Below are 23,575 nucleotides of genomic sequence, written 5' to 3'. Positions count from 1 at the left end.
AGACAATCCTAAGCAAGTTTTTCATCAGATGAAACCAAAGTAATGTAAAAACACATGAAAACCAGCGAAAAAGAGATACATCATGTTTGGACAGAGCATGGGTAATACTTTATGCCCCATTTACACCAATTTTCAATGATGGTGGCATTAAACAGCTGATTTTCATCCTATCTGTGTTCATCAAAGAAGAAATAATTGGGCATTTATTAACATTAAAAAATAAAACTTGCATTGTTCTTACAATACTTCGTACTTGTTCTTTATAAATTTCCCATTCTCAGCAACACTTTCTGCTAACAAGTTTGTGTTAATGTAATTTTCAGGATCCTAGCAATAAAAATTCTCATATTAGAGTGCTTCTCAAATACCTCTACAAAATAAAAATACCATAAAACTACAGCTTATTTTCAACAGTATATATCATAAATTAAGCTGCATAGTAATCTGCCTGTCTTTGACTTGATACACTGTACCAAATAAACTACACAGATTATCACCATCAAAAGTTTTGATGGTATCTAGCCATTGATTAAATTCTTTCTGTTCCTATGTCATTTCAACTCCCCATGCTGTGCTTCATTCAGAATAACCTGAACTAAAACAGCTCGCACTGGAAATCACTTAACATCATGTAGAATCAATTTGGTAAAATGAGCATTGTTTAAATCATATGAACTGATTTACTCAATATACAAACAGTCATGTACTTGACAATACAATTCCACAAGTTTACACCAAATAAAAGATATTTACTGGTGTGCATAAATTCACATTTTAATGGTGAATAAGCCCAGTATGTAGTTGGCAGAATCCAACAGTACCCACTAATCACCTTTCCCCCCTACCTACCAGAGTCACGCGTATTAACTGACAATGATAGGAATCCCTAACTTCTGGGAATTCCTTGCACAATATGTCTGATATTCTCCTGTATGATTCATCTCCAATAACATCGGATTCTACTACATTAACATTCGGTGTTTACACAGGACATTGGGGAGCTTTATACCTACAGTATTGTTTTATCTGAGTTTGAATTGACACACCGATTCCATTGTATTGATACTCAGAAAGCTCCATACCTTCTGTGTTTAGAGAGTACCTACCTCAGTTAACATATACTCAAGTTTCTCAATGAATAAATATTGTTTAAAATAAAATCAACAATTAGTAAGTTCCTGGAGGATTTTTCAGCCCACAAATCTAAACAGCACCCATTGTTTGATACCAAATGTTGTGTATAATGAATTTAGTCTATGAGCAACAATTAGATTTGAACAGTATTTTATTCATGTAAATATATAGATATTATATACAAATGGGGTTGGGCAGCAGGCACAATGCCTAGATATAAGCCCTCTCCAAATGTGAAACTATCCTAACCATCCTGAGAATAACAAGCATATACCCTCTTCTGGTATAAGTGTTGTACTTACGACATTTCCTACCCCCTACTGTTATAGGTATATTGTACTTAAGACATTTCCTACCCCCTACTGTTATAAGTATATTGTACTTACGACATTTCCTACCCCCTACTGGTATAAGTATATTGTACTTAAGACATTTCCTACCCCCTACTGGTATGAGTATATTGTACTTAAGACATTTCCTACCCCCTACTGGTATAAGTATATTGTACTTACGACATTTCCTACCCCCTACTGGTATAAGTATATTGTACTTACGACATTTCCTACCCCCTACTGGTATAAGTATATTGTACTTACGACATTTCCTACCCCCTACTGTTATAGGTATATTGTACTTACGACATTTCCTACCCCCTACTGGTATAAGTATATTGTACTTACGACATTTCGTCCCCTCACCGACCCTTCGAAATAGAGCATCAGATGAGAAACACAATTAACACTCACCTTCATTTTTTAGATTTCACATCTTAACAATGTGCACATTTAACCTTAGCCTTAGAACAAGTGGTATTTAAAGTTACATCCCAATTACTATTATCAAATTTTCTTCCATTTTCTTTTTCTCTCTCTTGTGTTTTATGCTATCGTTGTTCGTAAAAATTGATGCGAGGTGTTCCTAAGTTACTAACATCCATGTGACTTATCAATACGCGTTCATTATCATTATGAATCTTCCACTGCTACTCCTTGATTCTGTGAAGTAAATTGGCACTATATTGTGTATTTGGTACTGTTGTGACTATTGACAGTTATCCATCACAAACCTCATCATCATAGGTGCCTGTGGCAAACCGAAAGTAGAAAATGGTGTGCAACATTCAATGCCTTTGGACATGGGATGTCAGAACTAATTTTGAAATTATGCTTTCTGGAAAATAGAGTGCTAGGTCAAGTCGGCAGAAAAATCCAATAAAATGTTGTTCATTTAAGGTTTATCAAGTACAAGTAACATCATCTAAATCAGCAGTTTTCTTTATCAGATTAAGCCTTACTGACTATAGGGTTCATATTGTATTATATAAAATCCCCTAGGAAACCCGTTTTACATTATGGTCACTACAGGGTATATATCATGAATACCTGCTTGACCACTGAGTGATTGACCACAAATGATATACTGACCTGTTTTCCATCTGTATTGTCCATTAGCCAAGTCTGCCACCGTCGCTAGGAATGATAGTACCAGTGTGGAATGTATAATCAGTGATGTCATTAGTGGCTTTCCATAGCCCATCTCCTGAGTCTGTTACATTGAGGGTCTATAGTCATATGGGGTACCTGTCTGGCAGCATTATATACCACAACTGTAAAACAACGGTCAACATTAGACCTAAAAACAGAGAGATAGCTTGCTCTCAGTCCTTCCATTCTGTAACTTGTAGTCTTTATATCGAGATTAACATTCGACCCTAACTATACCAGGCGCATCGTATAAACTATCACTACTTATTTTCATAAATCTTAATTGTCATGCAAAATATTACATTAATAAATAACTGAGAGATAGTCGACCATGTCCTCCCCTCACTTTCGCCAGTTGTGGTCTGGTAAAGTTCAATATGTCACAGGAATTTGCTGCTTAGAACACTCCCCAACCCACTCATCCATATTGAACCAATAACAAACTCAGGCAATACCACCACGTAATGAAACAGTTCCCTGGCTTAATGGAAAAATCAAGACAGCACCAAGGATTCTCCAAGTTGTCCAAATAGTTCTGGGAGTCACTGACTTTAAGAGAGGTTGTAATAATCATGCACCTTCTGATAAAATATTGCTCATCGTCCCAAAACACAGTTTTACCAAACAGAAACTGATAATCCATTTCGATTCAACATTCAGTCTAGAAAATCTAAATCAAATTGTGAAACACCTACTGGTCACATGAATGCAGCAAATTCCTGCCATGGCCATGCACTGTGACCTTGAAAAATGACCTCCCCCTACACAGGTAAAATTGTTTAATCTATGATCAACTTTGACATTTCAATTCATGGCTACATGTATGTTTAGGTTATAATCAAGATTAAAAATATGGATGAACAGACAGACATACACAGAGGTCAAACACATCCCCCCCCCTTCCGATCTTTAATCCAGATGGACATTTTCTCTTTAAAAAATGACAAGTCTACCGCTCTATCATACAGATCTGAAGTTAATTAAGTTGGCTGATTACATTTGCCACTCAATATGTACCAACCTCTTCAACAATGTATCCATATAACCCATATTTCATTTTAATGTTGCATCTCAAGTCACAATTTCATAGATAAAAAAAAATTGACACTTAAAGACAGAAGTCCCACTGAATGAAAACTGTTCTACTATTCTAGTGCATCAGATCTAGCTTCTGAGTTAATCCCCCTCACGATCCTATAGTAAATTGCCAGGATGTATTATATTCAGAAAAGTATTTCTTTCAAGTTTTATTGAAGCTTGTGGTGGCATTCCTGTGGAGAAAGACATTGATAGCGATTAAGAAAATACAAACGCAATAGACAAATTAGCTAAATATTACCACATGATTTTTCTCAGACACTATGCAAGAAAAATTCCTTCATCTCGAAAAACTCTTCCTTATTCCAGAATTTTGGTTGTCATTGACACATTTTTTGGTTTATATCATTTTGATATGATTTATAGCTATCACGTTCTAATGTAATTCACACAAGATGTCGAGAGAGCAAATCAAACACACCAGGTTAATGCTACCACATGCTTTGTGGAAACTGACGCAACACTAAAAATATCAAATGTTGGTGTTATTGCAACAAATGTTCTTAATTGCATTCATACTGGCAGATAGCTTACATACTGATTCCGAATATAAATATATCAGTTGAATTAGTATTGACAAAACAATGCACATATGAAGAGATATTGTATCTATATTTTAAGAGGGTGTGACCAGTCAACAGGGGATGCTTATTCCTCCGAATTCCACCTTTGGTATGTCCAGGGGTCCGTGTTTGCTCTTCTCTTCATTTTGTATTCGTTATAGCAGTTATGAGATTGGTCACTGTTTGTTATCTTCACCTTTATAGGAGTTATGAGATTGATCACTGTTCATTATCTTCACCTTTATAGGAGTTATGAGATTGATCACTGTTCATGATCTTAACCTCTTCATGGATGTGTTTGAAATACTTGCATGTTTGGTAGAAGGACTTAGTCACAGTATCATAATAAAAGAGCATGTATCATTTCCAGAAAGTTTGAGACCTTGTCACTTCTAAATCTAAGACTAACATATCAAACAGAGTTGTGTTTGCATGTACTATGTTGGAATAGTGGTCAGGCTTTTACACATATTATATGAGTTGAAAGCAAGTGCATCTTCTGACAGAACTCCCAAGTACTTTTTTGGTACAGTACACGACACTTCTAAAATTGTTATGCTGACTGTCTTAATTAGAAATAACTTATAGAGGCCGCACATGTTCACAAACTTGCAGATATATCACACTGTCTGTGCCATTATGAGCAACTTTTGCTCAAACATCATTTCGTTTCGGAGATTATTCTCAGTAATCGATCAATTCTAACAAAAAATATATCTATTTTGGTTTCAGGATATTTCATTGATTTATGAACTTAATAAACAATTTCCAAACTAACATGGTTACGTACCTAAAATGGATTTATATAATAATGTATGCAATTTAAACTGTTTGATTTCATCCCAGATGAAAGGAATAATATATGTTAAGTTTCAATTTCATTCTTGACTCATTTAACTCACAGACATCTTTGGTTAGCGTTATTTGTATAATGTATGCATTATGCGCGCCTTCTTCACATGTGGTCAAAAGGAAAACAATGACATCAGTAAGTTTTCACATTTGAGTTTCATGAGCTGTAGATATAGAGGCAAGAACCTACCACTACCAGGCTAAATTCATTATACCAGATCATGTGTAAAACTCTAAAGGTAGTTAGATATGCAGATCCAAAGCTGAGGGAAGAATAGTACACACTATATTAATAAGACAGTGACATGGCCAGCACTTGGCCCATTTTGAAAAGAAAAACACGGGTTGTAGATTTTGAAACTATTTTCATTTATATCTCAATCTAAAAGCATTGTTTTTTTGTATGTATATTTGATAGAAATTTTGTTTCATTTAGAATACCATAATACTGATATCTTTATTCAATTTAAATATTCAATATAAAATATTGAGCATATATATACCTTTAACAGACAAGTTTCTGTATAAAATTGTTAACATTATATACAGTCAAATCTCATTATCTCAAACTTGATGCGGCTGAAAATAAACTTCGAGATATCCGAGGGTTTGAGATACTCACTCAGGGATTAAAATACATAAAAAAATGTAGTTGGCCTTCCAACTCACTTCCACATATTCATGATATTCAAGATACCAAAGTTCAACTAAGCTAAACTCAATTTAATGTAGGCCTGAATAAATCAGTCAAGAGAGAACTTCAGATGGTGGGGACTCAAGATTGATCCCCGCTCATCATGTGAGAAAATGTTCATTGTAAACAATCACTGCTCTTCTATTTCAGAATAGTAATATCATGCTATGTAAATTACCTTTCAATGCTAAACCAAACTAATAGGGTAACAGACAAGGACAAACTAACAGGCGACAATTCCAAAGTCACTCATGGAGCACCTGCTCAAAAATATGTACTGCTATTTATGTTTTCAGAATTCTCTTTTAAAAAGGTATATCATCTGTAGTATATCTGGAATTTCCTGCATAAATAATTTTTGTTGAATCAAAATGTAAAAGATCGATTTTTGAGTATCAGTATCACTTAAGTATTTTACACAAATATATTTTTGTCAAATAAAGTCTTTAAACTGGGTAAATGATTTGTTTAACAGTTTTTGAATCATTTTTGGCCAAAAACAAAATATTTTTCTCACTCCCTCATAGATAGAAAAAAAAAAGTGAGTGGAAAAAAGAAAACAAGCAAAAATATGGCTCTATTGTATGCCATAGCTAATATCATTCCTAAGCCAGTGAAATATTCTCCTTGGGATGCTTTAAACCACATCTGATCAATTAATTACTCTTAGCAGTCAAGATATTCAGCATTTTGATCCATGTATTCCCTATAATAATGCGTGTTATGTAATACATGCATAAGGAGGACATATCCTAAAATTCGATAACTTAAAGCAAGCTGTTGTAATCCAGTATAATCTGTAAAACCCTTATCTGATTTCTCTCCGCTGTTGTAATTATTTCACGGTGATGATTCCATTAATTAGAAATCATCATCAGTACTTTCTCAGGAAACTCTTCTAATTTCACTGAGTGATTACAAAAAACCCACAGGGATTTTTTTCAGATTTGTTCATCAGATGCTCACAATACAAATTAGAATTCAGGATTTCCCATCTTACTCATTTATATCTTTTACTACAATGTTTCAATATTGCTAGAGAAATGGTTAAATTGTGAATATTTAGTAGAAAACTTCCAGATTCCAAGACTCAAATTTCTCTCTTGTGAACTCCTGTATTTGTGTTTATTCTTTCATTTATTGCTGCAGTAATAAATACTGATGTCTCAAAATTAGCATCACTTCCCATCTTTCAAAATTTAAAAAGATTAATTGATAATTGCAGCCATCATTTAACAAACTAATTAATCCTCAGGTTGATATACCTAGTGAAGAGTCATTGCTAATACACAGTACAATAAATCAGCTCTTCTGTGATGGAGGTACGTTCAATATTCTATTAATCGCTTGGGTGGGTAAAGGGTGTATATACGTATATCATAAGACTGGTTATGTAGACGTGCGGGTAATGTATTTTTTCTGCAATTTTTGTGACCTTCATATTCCATTTTACAAACTAAAAGAAAGCATTTTATTATCATGATTATTTAAATATACAGGACTTAAAGATTTTACTTCGAGAGAGATTGGGATTTAGAGAGAACAAGAGTAGATTTGCTTGTTAATATAAAGGGAAATAATCAGGAACTGGAGATTGAGAGATCTTAAGTCATTTAAGCCATCCAGAGTTGCTTGTTTCTCTTTATTTCAGAATCTGTTACAATTTCAAAACCAAATAGCCAATAACATCTAATTCACTCAGAAAAAACTAAAAGAAAAACACTTCAAAGTACTATTATATATACCTGTTACACAAATAGTGCATCTTGTCATTTCCAATATACATAAAAAGATAAAGACCAGTAATTGGAATTTTGGGGTGGTGATGGGTGGTATGCATGCAATGAAGCTAGTCTAATCTGGAATGCAGAGCAATTTTTTATCATAGATCTAAAAGTTTGGTGCCAAAATATGTACTTGACACATGCATATGGATTGCACAACGACTGGACGAGACAAATTAAATACACTTGATATCTGGGACAAAATTTCAACATAATACATTATACTGTGTCTGCCATTTGCAGGTTGTTTTTACCATTCTGTTGGAGGCTTCCAAGCCAATATTACCTACACCTATTAGTTATGCATGACTATGAACCATCAAGTTTGGACTATTATTGATATTAAGCCAGTAATGGCCATCTTGACGAATATCAAGGATCCGATAATTGATGCAATTTTGTATAATCTGCATACTGTATCAGAGACATGCTAAAAATGACCAAAAAATAGCTCAGCCATCAAACTGCAGGATCTCAATCAATAACCTGATAGATACTGTGTTATTAGATAATCATCAATCAAATTTGTTGTATTTTATTGGGGATAAACAGGTGATGATGGCTTGCTTGTCGGGAGGTACTCTCTGTAGTAAACGTATCAAGACTTTGGTAAACATCTTGATAGTTTTAAATGTTCCCAGGGGAGTCCTGCTCATTGTAGTAAATGAGAAGACAGGCCCCACAAAGGAAAAATCATCCACAAATACACAGGGAGGGCACACTAGAGAGCAGTCAATACAAAATCTAATTATCTGCAACAAAGAAAGGGAACTTGTTTTATATGTCCTACTTGCATCAGTTTTTCTTGAGAATATGTTTCATTATTCCCATTTGGCTATTTTCATTGGGTCAGCATTTTCAAGCATCAATATTTTTTCATATCCACTCCACACCTATATCCTTAGAATTGTCTGCTATCAAAGACTTCTCAGCAGAATAATCTTGATCAAAACGCCCTGCCGCCACCTGACCAAGATCTCATGTAATAACTGGTCAAGTATTTACACACCATTTCCACCTCCTGACAGCTTCATAGCTCAAACCATCAGAAAATATTTTGGTGATGAGATTAAAGTTTCCAATAAATCACAGGAACATGGATATCAGGGGAGATAACTCATACCAAAAAGATCACATGTATAGTATCAGAATTCACCTGTAGTGGTGGCAATCCACAGCAAGATAAAGAAGACTCGTGTGCACTTGATGCCACTTTCTCAGAATCATGGTATTCAGCTCATTAGGGACTTCGGTGGGGATTATTTGGTAATCATTGCGCTGCATAACCGGAGAAAAAACTACGTGATTTCCCAAATCATATCACACAGTGCTACACCAATTTCACCCATCTCTGATAATTATACTACAGAACCAAAAATATGAATGAAAATTTGAAGACTTAAAAATATCATTTTTATTGGGTAACCATTCAGAGTAGGGATTTTTGGATCAGTAATATGCATTTGAAATACATTTCTATCTTTTAACTGCTTTTAAATATTACAACATTAATTTCAATGCACTTCTACTTTCAGCAGTGGGAATATCTCTTGAAAGCCTGGATTTATTCCATGTGCAAAGGCAATGATGAATTTCACATGTCAGGAACATGCAAACATATTGACTACTATTGATAAACACAAAGGAAGAGGCTAGCTCTGATTAAAGAACAAATGTTGCAGCATGTTACTACAAATCCATCATTGCTCAACGTAGGCAGGCCGGGCAGCTTCCTGCTACTGAAATACACAGGGAGCACACACATCAGAACATGGCAATATCAAACAAACCATCTACAACAACAGCCTGAGGGTCCCCTATCATTTCATGATGATTATGTCATTTCTCTAATGATAAATGCCATTTACAGGATGAACCTGGTGTTGGAAGAAATGTTCATTTCTAAGAAGTGGCAATTATGGTTTTGATAGTGAAATTATCAGCTGTCTGGGAAAGTCAGTCTCATGATGAACACAACCAAATATGTAGGAGCCCATTTCAAGTGAAAATTTTGAAGTCAAATATGATATTGAACTTTAGGCCTTATCATTACTCAAAATGTATGTATCACAAAGAAGTGTCCTATATGAACAGAGATATCTTGGAGAGTCTACATCTTGCAGCAACCATTAGGCAATCAGTGCATTCAAACCCAGAAGCACCCAGTTCAAGCGACCCAACACAATTCTGTCTCTTTGGTTACCACACTTAATAATCAATTAGAAACACATTTTCTGCTCTTATGATTTTTGCGTTTTTGTTTCAAGTAACGCAATCCTAATGCAACAAAACTCATTTCTTAACTCAGATCTGAGGATCTATGACACTTCAAAAAGCACAAAGATGAACATACATAATAGGTGTTACAACTGGAGGATACGAAACACTTAAATCATCATTCAGGTTTCATGAATAAAGCAAGCAAGTGGAATTCTGAATAATTTTTGTGTATTCTATAACATACAATACATCTTAAACATAACATTTGTAATATACTCCAGAACAATTAACATTCCGATCGTTTAACTATTTTCTAATTGTTTGCATCATTAAGAACACAAATACAGAAAATTTCTCACTGGATAACCAAGAAAACAACTTGAGAAAAACAGGGGCACCAGCTGAAATCAGGAAGGACATTAATTGTGTGGGCAAAGAATTGTGGTCTTTTTTGTACCTAAGAATTGTTTTGAGATTATTTATTTGCGCAGGTAATCACAAAAATTTCTAGTTTTTGCGAACTGATGCTGCAAATGATATGAAAATAAAACCCACGCATATCATTTGTACACAGTAAAACATTTCGCACAACCCTGCATTATTTAACATCTGTATGCTTCAGTCCTTGAAATATTATCTTCATAAAATATTGTGCAGTCCGAGTGATCATCTTAATTTGCTTCAAAATAAACACATTCACAACATGAAATATTGTAATCTGCTCTTTTAAAGAAAATATATCTTTAAAATTTTTTAAATAAAAATCAGGTGAAAACAATATAATGAGCTTGTTTTAAGGCCTTACCTGTCAATGCTAATCTTCCTAATCTATAGCAACTGTGGTGGGGCAGCTCATTTGCGATTTACAATATCCTCTGAAGACAACTCTCATTTGCAACAATTACTAAAAACCATAAAAAAAACTACACAAAAAAACCTTGCCTGGTTTTTCTTACAAGTAAGACATAAAGTCAAATTCAATCTCCTAAACCTGGCTGTCACTAACTCTATATTACCTTTCAACTTTTGATGTTTTCTAGGGACTGTCACAACCAGTTTTTTCTTCTTTTTTTGGTACATTCATAACCTTGTTTTTCCTGCTGATTATCTTGATTAACAAAATGTTATAACTACATCTGTTTGAGAACCCTATGAAGTTTGCATGTGGTCTATCCTTAAAGCACCTGTTTAAAGTTTGGTAATACCTAAATTTGCAGCATTTATCAAGAGGTCTCCAAGTGGAAAAATAAAATATTATTTGGATAAACTTGTTAATTCTTTGTGCTAGCTTGGTTTGTTGTTTGTAATAAGCTGCTACAGAATTTAACATTTAAACAAGCAGGAAAAACTCAGTAGGGAAACCTTTTTTTATTCACCCCAATATGCTGCATGGGGTCTTCTGATCATACATCCATTTTAATGGTAGAATCACTTGTAATTGTTAATTGTACTACCATGTTGATTAATTGTATATTGTTTAACATCCCTCTCAGAATTTTTCACTCAAATGGAGATGTCACTATTGCCGGTGAAAGGCTGCAACATTTAGACATGTATGCTCAGCATTTACAGCCTTTGGGCAGGAAGGGATCTTTATCATGTACTTACATAATTATATCAATATATAGAAAACACAACCAAAGAAATGACTGAGTATAGTAGGCCTAGTGGTATCTTACATTGGGAAATTTTGGCTTCATACAAATATTTGGCAGATTTATTTCAGTGATTCAAAATTTTGGCGCAGCATTTTTTTGAATAGTAGATCTTCATCTTGAAAATAATTACCCAAAATTTATATTAATTAATGGAAATGTTGGTACATAATTCATTTTGGAAAATTTTCCTCGTCTGCCAAAAAAGACATTTTTAACATGCCTAATTCAGTATGATAAATGATGAATTTTACTAATGAATCAATTGAATGACGGTTAACTGCTTGAATTCCCACATCAAGAGACAACCACTGTAACAGAGAGAGCATGGGGGAAAATGCTGACTAAAGTAAAACTGTCAGGAAAAAATCCGTACTTTCTGACCATCACAGTAAATGAGCATTCTGATTGGTTCTGACATGGAACTAAGGACACTTCCTGGAATCTGGTGGCAAACACAAGGTTAACTTCTGATATCTCACAACTTATCTTCTTAACACACCAGGCCCTAATGTCTCACAGTGGTTTTTCCAACTTCACAAGGTACAAAATATGCACTTTAAATCAAAGTACAATGGGAGAATGGTAATTTGTTTTTCCCCCCTTCTTTTAAAGAAAAAAAGAAAAAAGAAAAGGTTAGATAAAATTTGAAGAAGGGCAATTTTTCTGTTTTGATAAAGTTTAGATGTAAAACTTATACGGTACCAATTTTGATGCACCAGATGCGCATTTCGACAAATAATGTCTCTTCAGTGATGCTCAACCGAAATGTTTGAAATCCGAAATAACTATGAAGCTTTAGAGCTAAATATAGCCAAAAACAGCGTGCCAGAAAAGTGGAGCCAAATTCGTCCAAGGATAAGAGCTATGCATGAGGGAGATAATCCTTAATTTTGAAATGAATTTCTAAATTTTATAACAGCAATTAAATATACTTCCGTATTTTCAAGCTAGTAACGAAGTACTTTTAAAATGATATTGAACTGGTGGTGGTGTTTTCTGTCCATTTAATGCATGTAATCTTGTTAATGATATAGTTAGAAAAATGGGTGTATCAAGCTCCACTGACAAATCTCTGTACCTACATGTATTTGTAAATGGTACATTAGTAAACTACAGTTTATGGTCAAAGGTGAAGGTGCTACATTGGTTAAATAAAAAATTCCTTTTTGTCCTTCTGCAGGGTTCATGCTTCATATGATGACTACTAGTTCGAAAGCAAAAGGTAGAAGAAATTGTAATACACTTCAGAAAAATAGTGCACAATTTGTGCCCATGAGAGTGTCTTGTGCTAATCACATGATCACTCTTATCTTGCTACCAAATAGTCTTGTACTCTAAAAAACATGTGAAGACCAGTACAAAACATGTGAAGACCAGTACAACACATGTGAAGACCACCTTGAATTTCAAAGGAAATCTACAACAAATATCATTCCTCCCTAGTGAGGTGGCAATCAACACTTAATAGACCTTGAGAACTTAAAATACTTTTCCAAAGCCAGACAATGGGTGAAGCACAGATGCTTGGTTGAATGTCTGGATCTGCCACATAAAACCTGAAGCTATAACAACACAATCTCTCTTTGAAAGTGGAAACTTAATCAAGGTCAGGAGAAAACACTGCTGCTTTGTGGTGGTATGGGACTAATCTAACCCCTTTCTTCACATCTAAATGAAGGACATTCAAAACAATGGATAAAGAATTTTCTAACCAAACTGGCTACAGACCAAGAAAATATTCACAATCAATATCAAAATGAATGAGCTTTTGTAGTTTTGACATTGCAAAATAATTATGGGTCAAAATCACAACTAGATACAATTTTTGTTTTATCTATACCTATATGAATGTTCCTCTTTTAGAAGGCTAAGTCCAGTCAAAATTTTCTCTCTCTAGTAATCTTTGGTTTTGTCAGGAGGACCTCAAGTCAGTTCCGCAACAAAAGACCTTCAGAATTCTCTTTGAGTGAAGTATGATCTTTGCAAGTTTGTTAGTACCTAATTAATCTTAATTTCAAACACCAGCCTCTCTTCCAATGACTTTGACCTTCACTGAATGACCTTGGGCCAGGTTCATTACCTACTCTCTTTGCAAGCAAAATTCTATTCTCTTTATTATAGGACACTAGTGTTTATATGGATATTTAAAAAAAAAAAAATTCACCGTCTTTGATCTTGACCAAAAGTAACTCAGTTAAGTTTACAAGTAATTGTTTTATTTGTGTGTGTGTGTGTGTGTGTGTGTGTGTGTGTGTGCAATTTGGCACTGCAATCAATTTTGAACACAAACAAACAAGAAAGAAAATGCTTTTGTTTTAGATGTTATAAAATTTTAAAGGGATCTATGACCATATAAGTAACAGTACATGTACCATGTCTGTGATGGGCATTATACTGATGTTAATAAGTGTTGATGTTACCTGTACTATATGGTGTTGGGTAGCTTGTCTGTGATGGGTATTATACTGATGTTAATAAGTGTTGATGTTACCTGTACTATATGGTGTTGGGTAGCTTGTCTGTGATGGGCATTATACTGATGTTAATAAGTGTTGATGTTACCTGTACTATATGGTGTTGGGTAGCTTGTCTGTGATGGGCATTATACTGATGTTAATAAGTGTTGATGTTACCTGTACTGGGTGTTGTTGGGTAGCTTGTCTGTGATGGGCATTATACTGATGTTAATAAGTGTTGATGTTACCTGTACTGGGTGTTGTTGGGTAGCTTGTCTGTGATGGGCATTATACTGATGTTAATAAGTGTTGATGTTACCTGTACTGGGTGTTGTTGGGTAGCTTATCTGTGATGGGTATTATACTGATGTTAATAAGTGTTGATGTTACCTGTACTGGGTGTTGTTGGGTAGCTTGTCTGTGATGGGCATTATACTGATGTTAATAAGTGTTGATGTTACCTGTACTGGGTGTTGTTGGGTAGCTTGTCTGTGATGGGTACTATACTGATGTTAATAAGTGTTGATGTTACATGTACTAGGTGTTTTTGAGTAATATCCCGATTATCTCCAGATGCGGTACTCTCTGTGTATGATCTTCACAGTCAGGTCTGTGCCCCAACAATTAACTAAACACATAAATCTTGAAGGTACATCCTCCTCATCATAATCACCCAAAACAACAGAACACCCATAAAACTCCCGGACTGAATCTGAATGATGCTGTTTATATCTCTAATTACCACCACTTATAATCGCTGATTACCAAATCTTAATTGTGATGGCATCTTACTTGGTCTGTCAAAGAAAATGATGATATTTTAAGCAGATATTCGACTTTTTCTGGGTTTTAAACCAGGAAATCATCATCGTATTAAGATTTTCATAGGCCTATCACTTGGGCAATCTCCAAGTATTGCAATTTTCTGAGTTTCATGCAATATTTAAAACAATTGTTTTGTAAGTCTTTATAAAAAATCCTTGAAGAGTCCTTAATAAATTGAAGAATCCAAGTGAGTTTGCATTAAATTTTTTTTTGAGAAATATATGATTTTTTTTTTCTAAATAAAAAAAATCATTTTTGAGTCAACTCCACTAGGTAGGTCTGCATGGTCACACCACTATTGTCACGTCAGTAACACTACAAACTGAATGCAGTAAAATGTGCTGCAAGACCTGAGGTTGAGACAGTTCAATTTCAGCAGACAGACTCAACAAAGCATTTTTTCCAGTGGAATTTTTTGGTGTAACAATATGTTGTTGCTGCATATCTTTGATAATGTGTCAAATCTGCTGGAGGTCCAAATCTCAGGAGGGAAAACAATTCAACAAACCCACTGGAATCCACCATGCTTACATTGTTTCTCTCTGTGCAAGATAGAAATGCTTTAAATTCCTGAACTTCCTCTGTTGTATTAGCCCCCTAAAAGTGCATTTGACAAGAACATGAAAGGTTGAAAAAGAAGACATTAGTGCACTTTGTTATGAGGAAGAACAAAGTAAAATACCTATCAAATTCTGTCTTCAAAAATACTAAAACCCTGAAGTTAGTAAATTGGCTCAAAAATGAAATAAATGTTAAATACATGATAACTTTTAATCATTGAGTATTTCATGACATCAAAATGAAATTCCCCAAAATTTCTTCTCAAAAAGCTAGGCTTTGATAAATATATACAAAATATTACTTGCTCTATTTTTACACAACGGGGTATATATATTGTAAATCATTAAGGCCCCACATCATATAATCAAATGTGACAAACCCCTATTTTCTACATCACATTTTGCAAATAATAGGAAAATTTACTACCATTTTTGTGACATCATATTTCGTACTCAGTAAAAATAAACTAGCATGCAATTTTGACATTAACTATTTATAAACAACTATACCCAAAGTTAAATAGCTAGATTACCTTCTAACAAATGTAATTAACCTTCCATTTTCAACAAATGATAGTTACAACAACTAATTCCCATTATATACCAATGTAGCTGCAGAACTGTAGCTCTCCAGAAAAAATTATGCGGTCTGTCAACATAATTTTTTTCGGAGAGCTACAGTTCTGCAGCTAATACCAATGCATAACTTTGGATCCATCTGATGGTTGGAAACATGGTTTGGGGGTGACAAACATAATCTTAAAGCTTGAATATTTTGAGAAATATTAATTTTACTTTTTCAAGTGGAAAGATTTATTTTCCTGTAAAAATTTCTATAATGAAATTTCATTCGACCTGATTGTAGCCCTTTCCTGACCCTGGGGGTCAATATTTGAACACGTTTGAATTTTTAAATTGTGTAGTATTGATAATTTTTTCATGTACATCCTAACCATGGGAACCATGGTTTGAATCTGAGTCTATTGACTTTATTAGCGTACTAAGTCTGATATATACTGATCAAAAAAAGAAAAACATTGTAGTAATTTTTCGCTTAATCTTTTCATATATTTTCTTTGGGTCTAGAATGAATCGCCTGATTACTAATGCTATTGTTTACTGGATAGATATTCTATTGAGTTTAAAGACAAAACATGTTTTCATAAAATCCTAATCTCAATTCTTACTGTAGAGGCCTGATGGAAGACTCAGATTGTATAGGTACCAAAATGAACATTTTGTGCAAAATTGCGTCCAGGAGGCTGACCGGTTTGGAGGGGCTAGTGTTATTATGTGGGCAACAATATCCTATACAGGCAGGACAGCATTGGTTCACATACTTTGACAGCTCAAAAGTACATTAATGAAGTCATACAGTCACACATGGTTCCAACAATGCAACAGCCCAAAGCAGAATTCCAACATGACAACACCAGACCACATACTGCTCGTCTTAACACGTGAGATTTTGCAAAGCCACAAAGTTAAGTTATTCCTTGGCCATCAAAATACCCAAATTTGAACCTATTGAACATGCATGGGACAAACTGGATAGGCACATTCGCAAAAGACAACTGCAGCCGCAAGACTCTGCCACAACTGGCTTAAGATCTTCAATTAGAGTGGAACAACCCTAGACTGTTTTTAGAGACTTAACTGCATCCATGGAAAGGTGTCAGGCAGTCATTGGTACTTGTGGGGGCACACTAGACATTGAACTTGGGTGACCTTGAACTATTCATGACTGTAATCAAAATTAGTGGTTGTGATACTTTGATTATTAACCCAGCATTTTCAACATTTTTGTGTTATCAATAAATCGATTTTTAAGTACATGTATTTCTCATGTCTTAAAATGAATATAAAATTGTACTATGCACTTCTTTTTCTCTTTTTTTGGTTCAGAATATAACTTCGTTTGAAAAGCTCCAACACCTTTAACTGTAGATCTCTGGGAAAATATTGGGAGAGACTCTCATCTGTTACCAATATATTCCCAGAGAGCTACAGTTCTGCAGCCACAACACCTCATACGACTGTTTGGGAAACTTCGATTAGAAACGCTCACTTAAGTTTCCACTTTCGGCACAGGTGAGCTATACACTGAAACACGAGAAGACCACTCTTTCACATTCTGTCACATGTAATTTCCATCAGACAATTAATTCTTGGCAAGGTCTGTTACTGGCATGTGATTGTGAAGTGCCACAACATAATATTGTTACATATCTGATACAAAAAGAATCCCGAGCCACTGAAACATCTCAAAGCACCACTAAGCTGCTGCACACAAACATATTTACCATCAACAGAACTCTACGAATTGCTATAATTTTGGGTTATGCAAAATAGATGTTCCGTTGCAATGTCTGTATAATTTCTGTTTGTCTATAATGAATACCACATGCCTAAATGGCATTACATACAGTGCCATTGCAGACCTTTTGAAGTTATGTCTGCACTAGTAGAAATGGAAGCCAGATAGAAGAAGTATAAAATTTCAAAATTAATATTTTATTCTTGGCTTATACACTCACAAATAAAACTGTCACTCAAAAAATATGCCAGAAACGATGGCATTCAAAGAATTAGTGGGTGTTACAAACAGAATTCTTGTTTTAACACTCCCCTGTGTTGATTAAATTCTAAATCATTTTCCAAAATCCCTAATGTAAAATAATGTTGTGTAACCAAGTCATAAACATGAATTTCTTTTTATTTCTACATTACGGACAAATGATCATATCACTTCTCTCTGAGCGTTTCCCAGGAATCACTCCATGTTTGATAGATTACTCAATTTCAATTCTATTATTCTGCTGGAATACAGCTGCTTAAGTCGGAAAATCAGAAGATGCAATAATCTAAACACTGCACAGATGTCAAAATGTAATTAGTTCAATGTTCTTCAAATCCAAAATTTATCACAGTCCCTCAATTCTTAGAGCACAAATCTTCCAATATTGACCAAATCATGAACATTTTCTCCTCCTGTTTGATTCACAGTACTAAAAATTTCTTTTTTGTTTGCTTTAAGGAAGTTTTACAGACTGTTTATTGCAGACTGTTTATCATGGGAACAGTCTCCTTTTCACGTCTTTGTATTTGAACTTGGTAGTTGTTATGTGTGGAGGGAGGAAGATGTTCATCATGTATTAAAGGAAACGCAAGCGACCTTGAACAGTTGCATTGCAAAAGGTTGCTTTGAACATAACAGCTTACAACAGGTTAATTTTCAAGTAGGTAATTGAGGTGCAAAAGGAACGGAGATACATGTATTTTAACTTCATCACTTTACTCTCAAGTGTTTCCTAATTCAATAAATTGGATGCTTGAAATACAAAATTAACATCCAATGTGACGCTTAACCAATTTTTAAGTGGCCTGAAAGAAGTTCACGATTCTTAATCAAATACTGTTCAAGAAATTCCCAGTGTTAATTCTACATTTACTAGAAGCTGTAATCTTTGACGATTAGTAAATTAGTTTTGATAATCTGGATAAAACCTTGAGTAATCAAAAGATGACCCGTATAAGAACATTAAAAGTTTTACGATGTAATACAATTTTATGTAGATTTGTTCTGATAACAATTATAAGTTTTATATTGTTATAATAATGATAACCATTTTCATTCAGAGCTCTGCTTCATTTATTGTAATATTGAGTAAATTTCAATGACACACAATGCCTGCAAGTTGCGTCAAATGCGATACGTTTTAAAATAAGCAACGCCAAATGGAATCACAGGTCTTTCAGTTGAGACCTTGTAAACAGAGGTCCTAAGTCCTATGGTAGGCAGTGGCACAACAACAAAAATCCTCACTGCTACAGCCTTCTCCAATGGGATACAAAACAGCAATCAAATGAAAGCCAAATACTTACCTCCAGAGATTGAATTTAAATCCCTCCAACACACGTCCCCTTATATTGTTTAATCCTACAATAAACAGGTCTTCTTCTTCACTGTTTGTCCTGAAAAGATAGAAATTAATGTAAACCTAAATATGTCTCTCTGAATCTAGTCTTCACTTTGCACTATTTCTATACAAAACACTTTCCCTGTATACAAAAATTGCTAATTTAAGCATCCTATGTATATTTTTACCACTGAATACACTAAAATTGTGTTCCCCCACACTGGGTTACAACTGACGGAATTAAAACATCCTTCATCCCATGGAGTGGCACATGGAAGAAAATCATTCAAAACAATGGCAACTAATATCAATTACTAATTGGAGTCTCGGATAGATCAGAAATCAAACTTTAAAGTAATAGACTAATTGTGGAAATAACCAGGACTTGAAATAAATCAATTTCTTGAATGTATCAATTATTCAATTCTGCCAATCACTGACATTACCTTCAAAGACCATACACAAACAGGACTCCACACATTGTGACACTTTCTTAGATTATTATCTGAGGAAAAACCTGTCAGCTCTCCATCAGTTTACAATGAAATCGAAGAATTAAGTCAAGAAATAGGCATTATGTAACAAAATAAAAATGGGTGCCTCATGCCATGTGTAGATATTTCAGATATGAAAAAAAAATCCTCACAATGCACAAAGCCTCATTGCTATTATTCTGCCTCCATGCCTTGAATACTTCATACAAACGTATCACTGCAAAAGTGCTTTACCCATTTGGAATTCATAGTTTTGGTTCTGTGACCTTGGAAATTGTTCCAATGTCATATAATACCCTTGATGAGACAGGGGAGATACATGTAACAACCATCTGCAGATTAAATAATTATTTTCAATCGTTCCGATCATACCTACACAGTATGTGAAGTCAGCAGTGCTATAAGAAATTCACGACTGATCTGCCGTTTGTCATGTACACATATACCCCAACAATGCTTTTACCTATAAAAATTAATGCTTTAGAAAATATTATTGTTCTTATTTTAGATTTAAATTAATCTTGTGTATTAAAGTTAATCAATTTGACAAAATCAAAGTTGATAGTACTTTATGCCTGAATATTGCATAGGGCTGTCTATCAGTGTTTATGATGTGTCCTGAATGATTGACAGCTTGACAAAAACAAAACATGTCACGATCCGGGTGTAATTATTTATTCTGATTTAATATCTCATCTTGTAATTTAAGGTATTTGAAACATGATGACGTAATACGTCTACAAGAAACAAAGATATGGATCACATACAAATAAAATAGATATTAATAAATCACCTCTATAACCCATATATTCCATCAACACATTAAATTTTGTTGTTGCAAATCTTCTGTAGTAGTTAGGGCTATACAGACCATGGATATTAGCCTGGATAGCTCTCGGTGGCTAGAGCACCCGACTAGTAATGCAGGGATCCCGGGTTCGATTCTCGGTCCAGCAATACATTTTCTCCTATATACTATACTCCTATGTCCAGGTAACACATGGAATTCTCCCCACTGTGACCCGAGTTCGATCCTAAGGATCCGAAAAGGTTGTACGTGAAATGATATTGTGGTTGCCCACTTAGGCATATGGGTTTCCTACGGGTCTCTGTTTTTCCCCACATCAATAAGCCATTCGCACTGTGGTATTATATTTGAGCTGACAAGAGGCATTAATAAAAGTTATACAACTTGTTTTTTAATCAAGTAAAGAAATAAAGTTTAAACTAAATCCCCTTTTTAAGGACACATGCTAAAAACAGTTTGAACTTCTCTGTTTTCAAATATTTCTGTACAAAATGTGAATAAATATGCAAAACAATCAAAAATAACATCACAAACTGAATAAGTCAAGTTAATCAAATTATCAGTGTTTACTGGGTATTTGTTTTCAGAGCTTCCCCATATAGAGACACTCTGTAATTGCTATAACTCTTTTCAAAATTGATTAAATAATTGCTCTGTGTGTTAACTGGTAAATGGGTATCAATAAACACTCTCCAGTAAGGAAACTTTAAAATATGTCGGGATTTTGTCAAAAACTGTAAAAATTTGAACTCTTCAAAAGGAGGTAGAAAAATTTGTTTGCAGCAATTAAATTAATTATCTTTAAGTCTGCATATATACTTAAGTCCACAGCCTTTTTAAGATCATGGATATTGCAGAAATTTGTACCATGTGAAAAAAAATAAAAGTCGGTGTTTATACATGGGTGCACATACAACCCTCAAGCTGTACCAGCTAGGTCAAGGAAATACATGTAGCCTGATTTAATTACCAAGAACGGGCACTCTACCACCGAAATCAGAACTAGGCTCGCCATCACAACATCCAGCATGACAAAACTAGACAAGATCTGTAGGAGTTAAGACATCACCTTCACAACAAAGCCATTGTCTTGTTCATCCTTCTCTACTGCTGCAGGAGCTGGACCATGACAGCTGGGAAGTGTTTGAGACCAAATGCAACAGTTGCCTGCTAGGGATTTCCTAGAGAAACCACAAGACCAACAGATTCGTTCAGGCCCAAATAACATCACAGGCAGGTCTGTAAGAACACCTAGTGCTTGTGAAAAGGAGGAAGCTCGTATGGTTTGGACACATCACTCACCACAACAGCCTACCCAAGACAATTTTACAAGGGACCTTGGAAGGTGATCGCAGACGACAGGCGAAGAACTGGATGGACAACATAAACTCAAATGGACAGTCCCATCCTGATCAGATTGGCAGAAAACAGACCTGTTTGGCGCTCAGTGGCCTACAGATCGTCCACCATGTCTCCTCTACGATCATCGGTCGGGGATTGAGACGAGATAAATTTAACCGAAAACGATGGACTAATTTTGTAATATCCTTAATATAAAAAAAACAAAATGTGTTTGTGAAACACTATGCCCTTGGTGACAACAAATATAAAAGAATGAAAGGTTTTGTCATAATAAATCTATATATTCAAAATATGAAAGCCCTATACCTTAAATAGTTCAGGAGATATTGCCTAAATTGAATTTCCTTAAAAGTATGTCAAACTCCAAAGCATGTCAAGGTCAAAAGCTTTGGTTTTCAAAAGAAAGATCTTGTCACAAGGAATGGACATATGAAAGAGAACGTTTTGAAATTCGGGTCAAACTCCAAGGTCACAAACTGTCATACCAATAGAAAGGTCTTGTCATAAGGACTGCAAATACAAAATATGAGAGCAACATCCCTCACCATTCGTAAGTTATGAGCAAGGTTAAAGTTTCAGACAGAATAACGGAGAGGGCCACAAAAACAATATGCCCATGCACCTTCACCATCTTTGATCTCTGGGGCATAAAAAATGGGATAAGACCTGTAAACAGTCTATTAATATTGTAAATGTTGGTTATTACATTCTCATTAAATACAATCTGCTACATACACTATAAAGATATTCAATATTTAAATTCAATCAATCAATATGAACATATCATTCACACAAACATGATTGGACAGAGACAAGCTCCTAATGAAAACCTCCTAAAAAGTAATCTTATTTGTACTCTCTTAGTAACATGTTTAAATTTCATGTAAAATAAATGGCATGATGGCACATTCCCCACCCCCAGTTTTAGAAATGGGAATAAGAGTGTTTTACCCTCCTTCTTATCAAAAGATCATCTTGTTCTTTGGGAAGCGTGTACCCCTTCCCAAGTTGATTGAAATATTTAACAGAGGGTGAGGTTAAGTCATGTCCCTGATTGAAATACATGTATTCAACAAGGGGTGAGGTTAAGTCATGTCCCTGATTGAAATATTCAACAAGGGGTGAGGTTAAGTCATGTCCCTGATTGAAATATTCAACAAGGGGTGAGGTTAAGTCATGTCCCTGATTGAAATATTCAACAAGGGGTGATCGAGGTTTCTCTTATCCCACATGGGTCACCTTGTGATTATTTTTTCTCCCATTACTTGTAAAATATATTGATTAATGTGAATTTTTTTTTTACATGTAAACCTTGAAATTCAAAGTCGTACCCTCCCCCACAAAAAAATTCATTGAAAAATATCAAATTATTGCTAACAATGTACACAACCAATATTTCTTCCTGCTAAAAAACAAAATAATTCCCTGTACACAATGAAAATTAATTTTTGCCACCCCCCCCCTCCTCAAAATTAGTCCCTATATATATATATATATATATATATATATATATATCCATATCCAAAATATGCCAAACTACAAAATTAGTCCCTATCCACAATCTGCTATATTCATCCCTGCCAAAAACAAAATTAGTCCCTATCCACAATCTGCTATATTCATCCCTGCCAAAAACAAAATTAGTCCCTATCCACAGCCACTA

At 34.6% G+C, this 23,575-nt stretch overlaps 1 protein-coding gene and 1 long non-coding RNA gene across 9 annotated transcripts in view; one reads left to right on the top strand and one right to left on the bottom strand.

Moving 5' to 3' along the window:
* Nucleotides 1-23,575, bottom strand: part of LOC125683364 (thrombospondin type-1 domain-containing protein 7A-like) — a 98,891-nt gene that overhangs the window by 28,705 nt on the left and 46,611 nt on the right. For 7 of the 8 annotated variants that reach the window (XM_056142388.1, XM_048924437.2, XM_056142387.1 and 4 more), the window contains 2 exons: nucleotides 19,214-19,303; nucleotides 2,559-2,740 (listed from right to left, as the gene is read on the bottom strand). In XM_056142388.1, coding sequence (XP_055998363.1) covers nucleotides 2,559-2,670 — 112 coding nt within the window. In that variant the 5' untranslated portion in view covers nucleotides 2,671-2,740; nucleotides 19,214-19,303. Of the gene's footprint in view, nucleotides 1-2,558; nucleotides 2,741-10,634; nucleotides 10,734-19,213; nucleotides 19,304-23,575 lie in introns of all 8 variants that reach the window. The other variant, XM_048924443.2, reaches the window with a different exon arrangement.
* LOC130047417 (uncharacterized) lies at nucleotides 7,167-10,607 on the top strand. The gene is made up of 2 exons (XR_008796315.1): nucleotides 7,167-7,230; nucleotides 9,145-10,607. It is a non-coding gene; the product is annotated as an uncharacterized LOC130047417 (long non-coding RNA).

The sequence above is a fragment of the Ostrea edulis genome, chromosome 6 (assembly GCF_947568905.1).
Source record: "Ostrea edulis chromosome 6, xbOstEdul1.1, whole genome shotgun sequence".
NCBI classification, from domain to species: Eukaryota; Metazoa; Mollusca; class Bivalvia; order Ostreida; family Ostreidae; genus Ostrea; species Ostrea edulis.
This window is presented reverse-complemented; position numbering and strand designations above follow the sequence as displayed.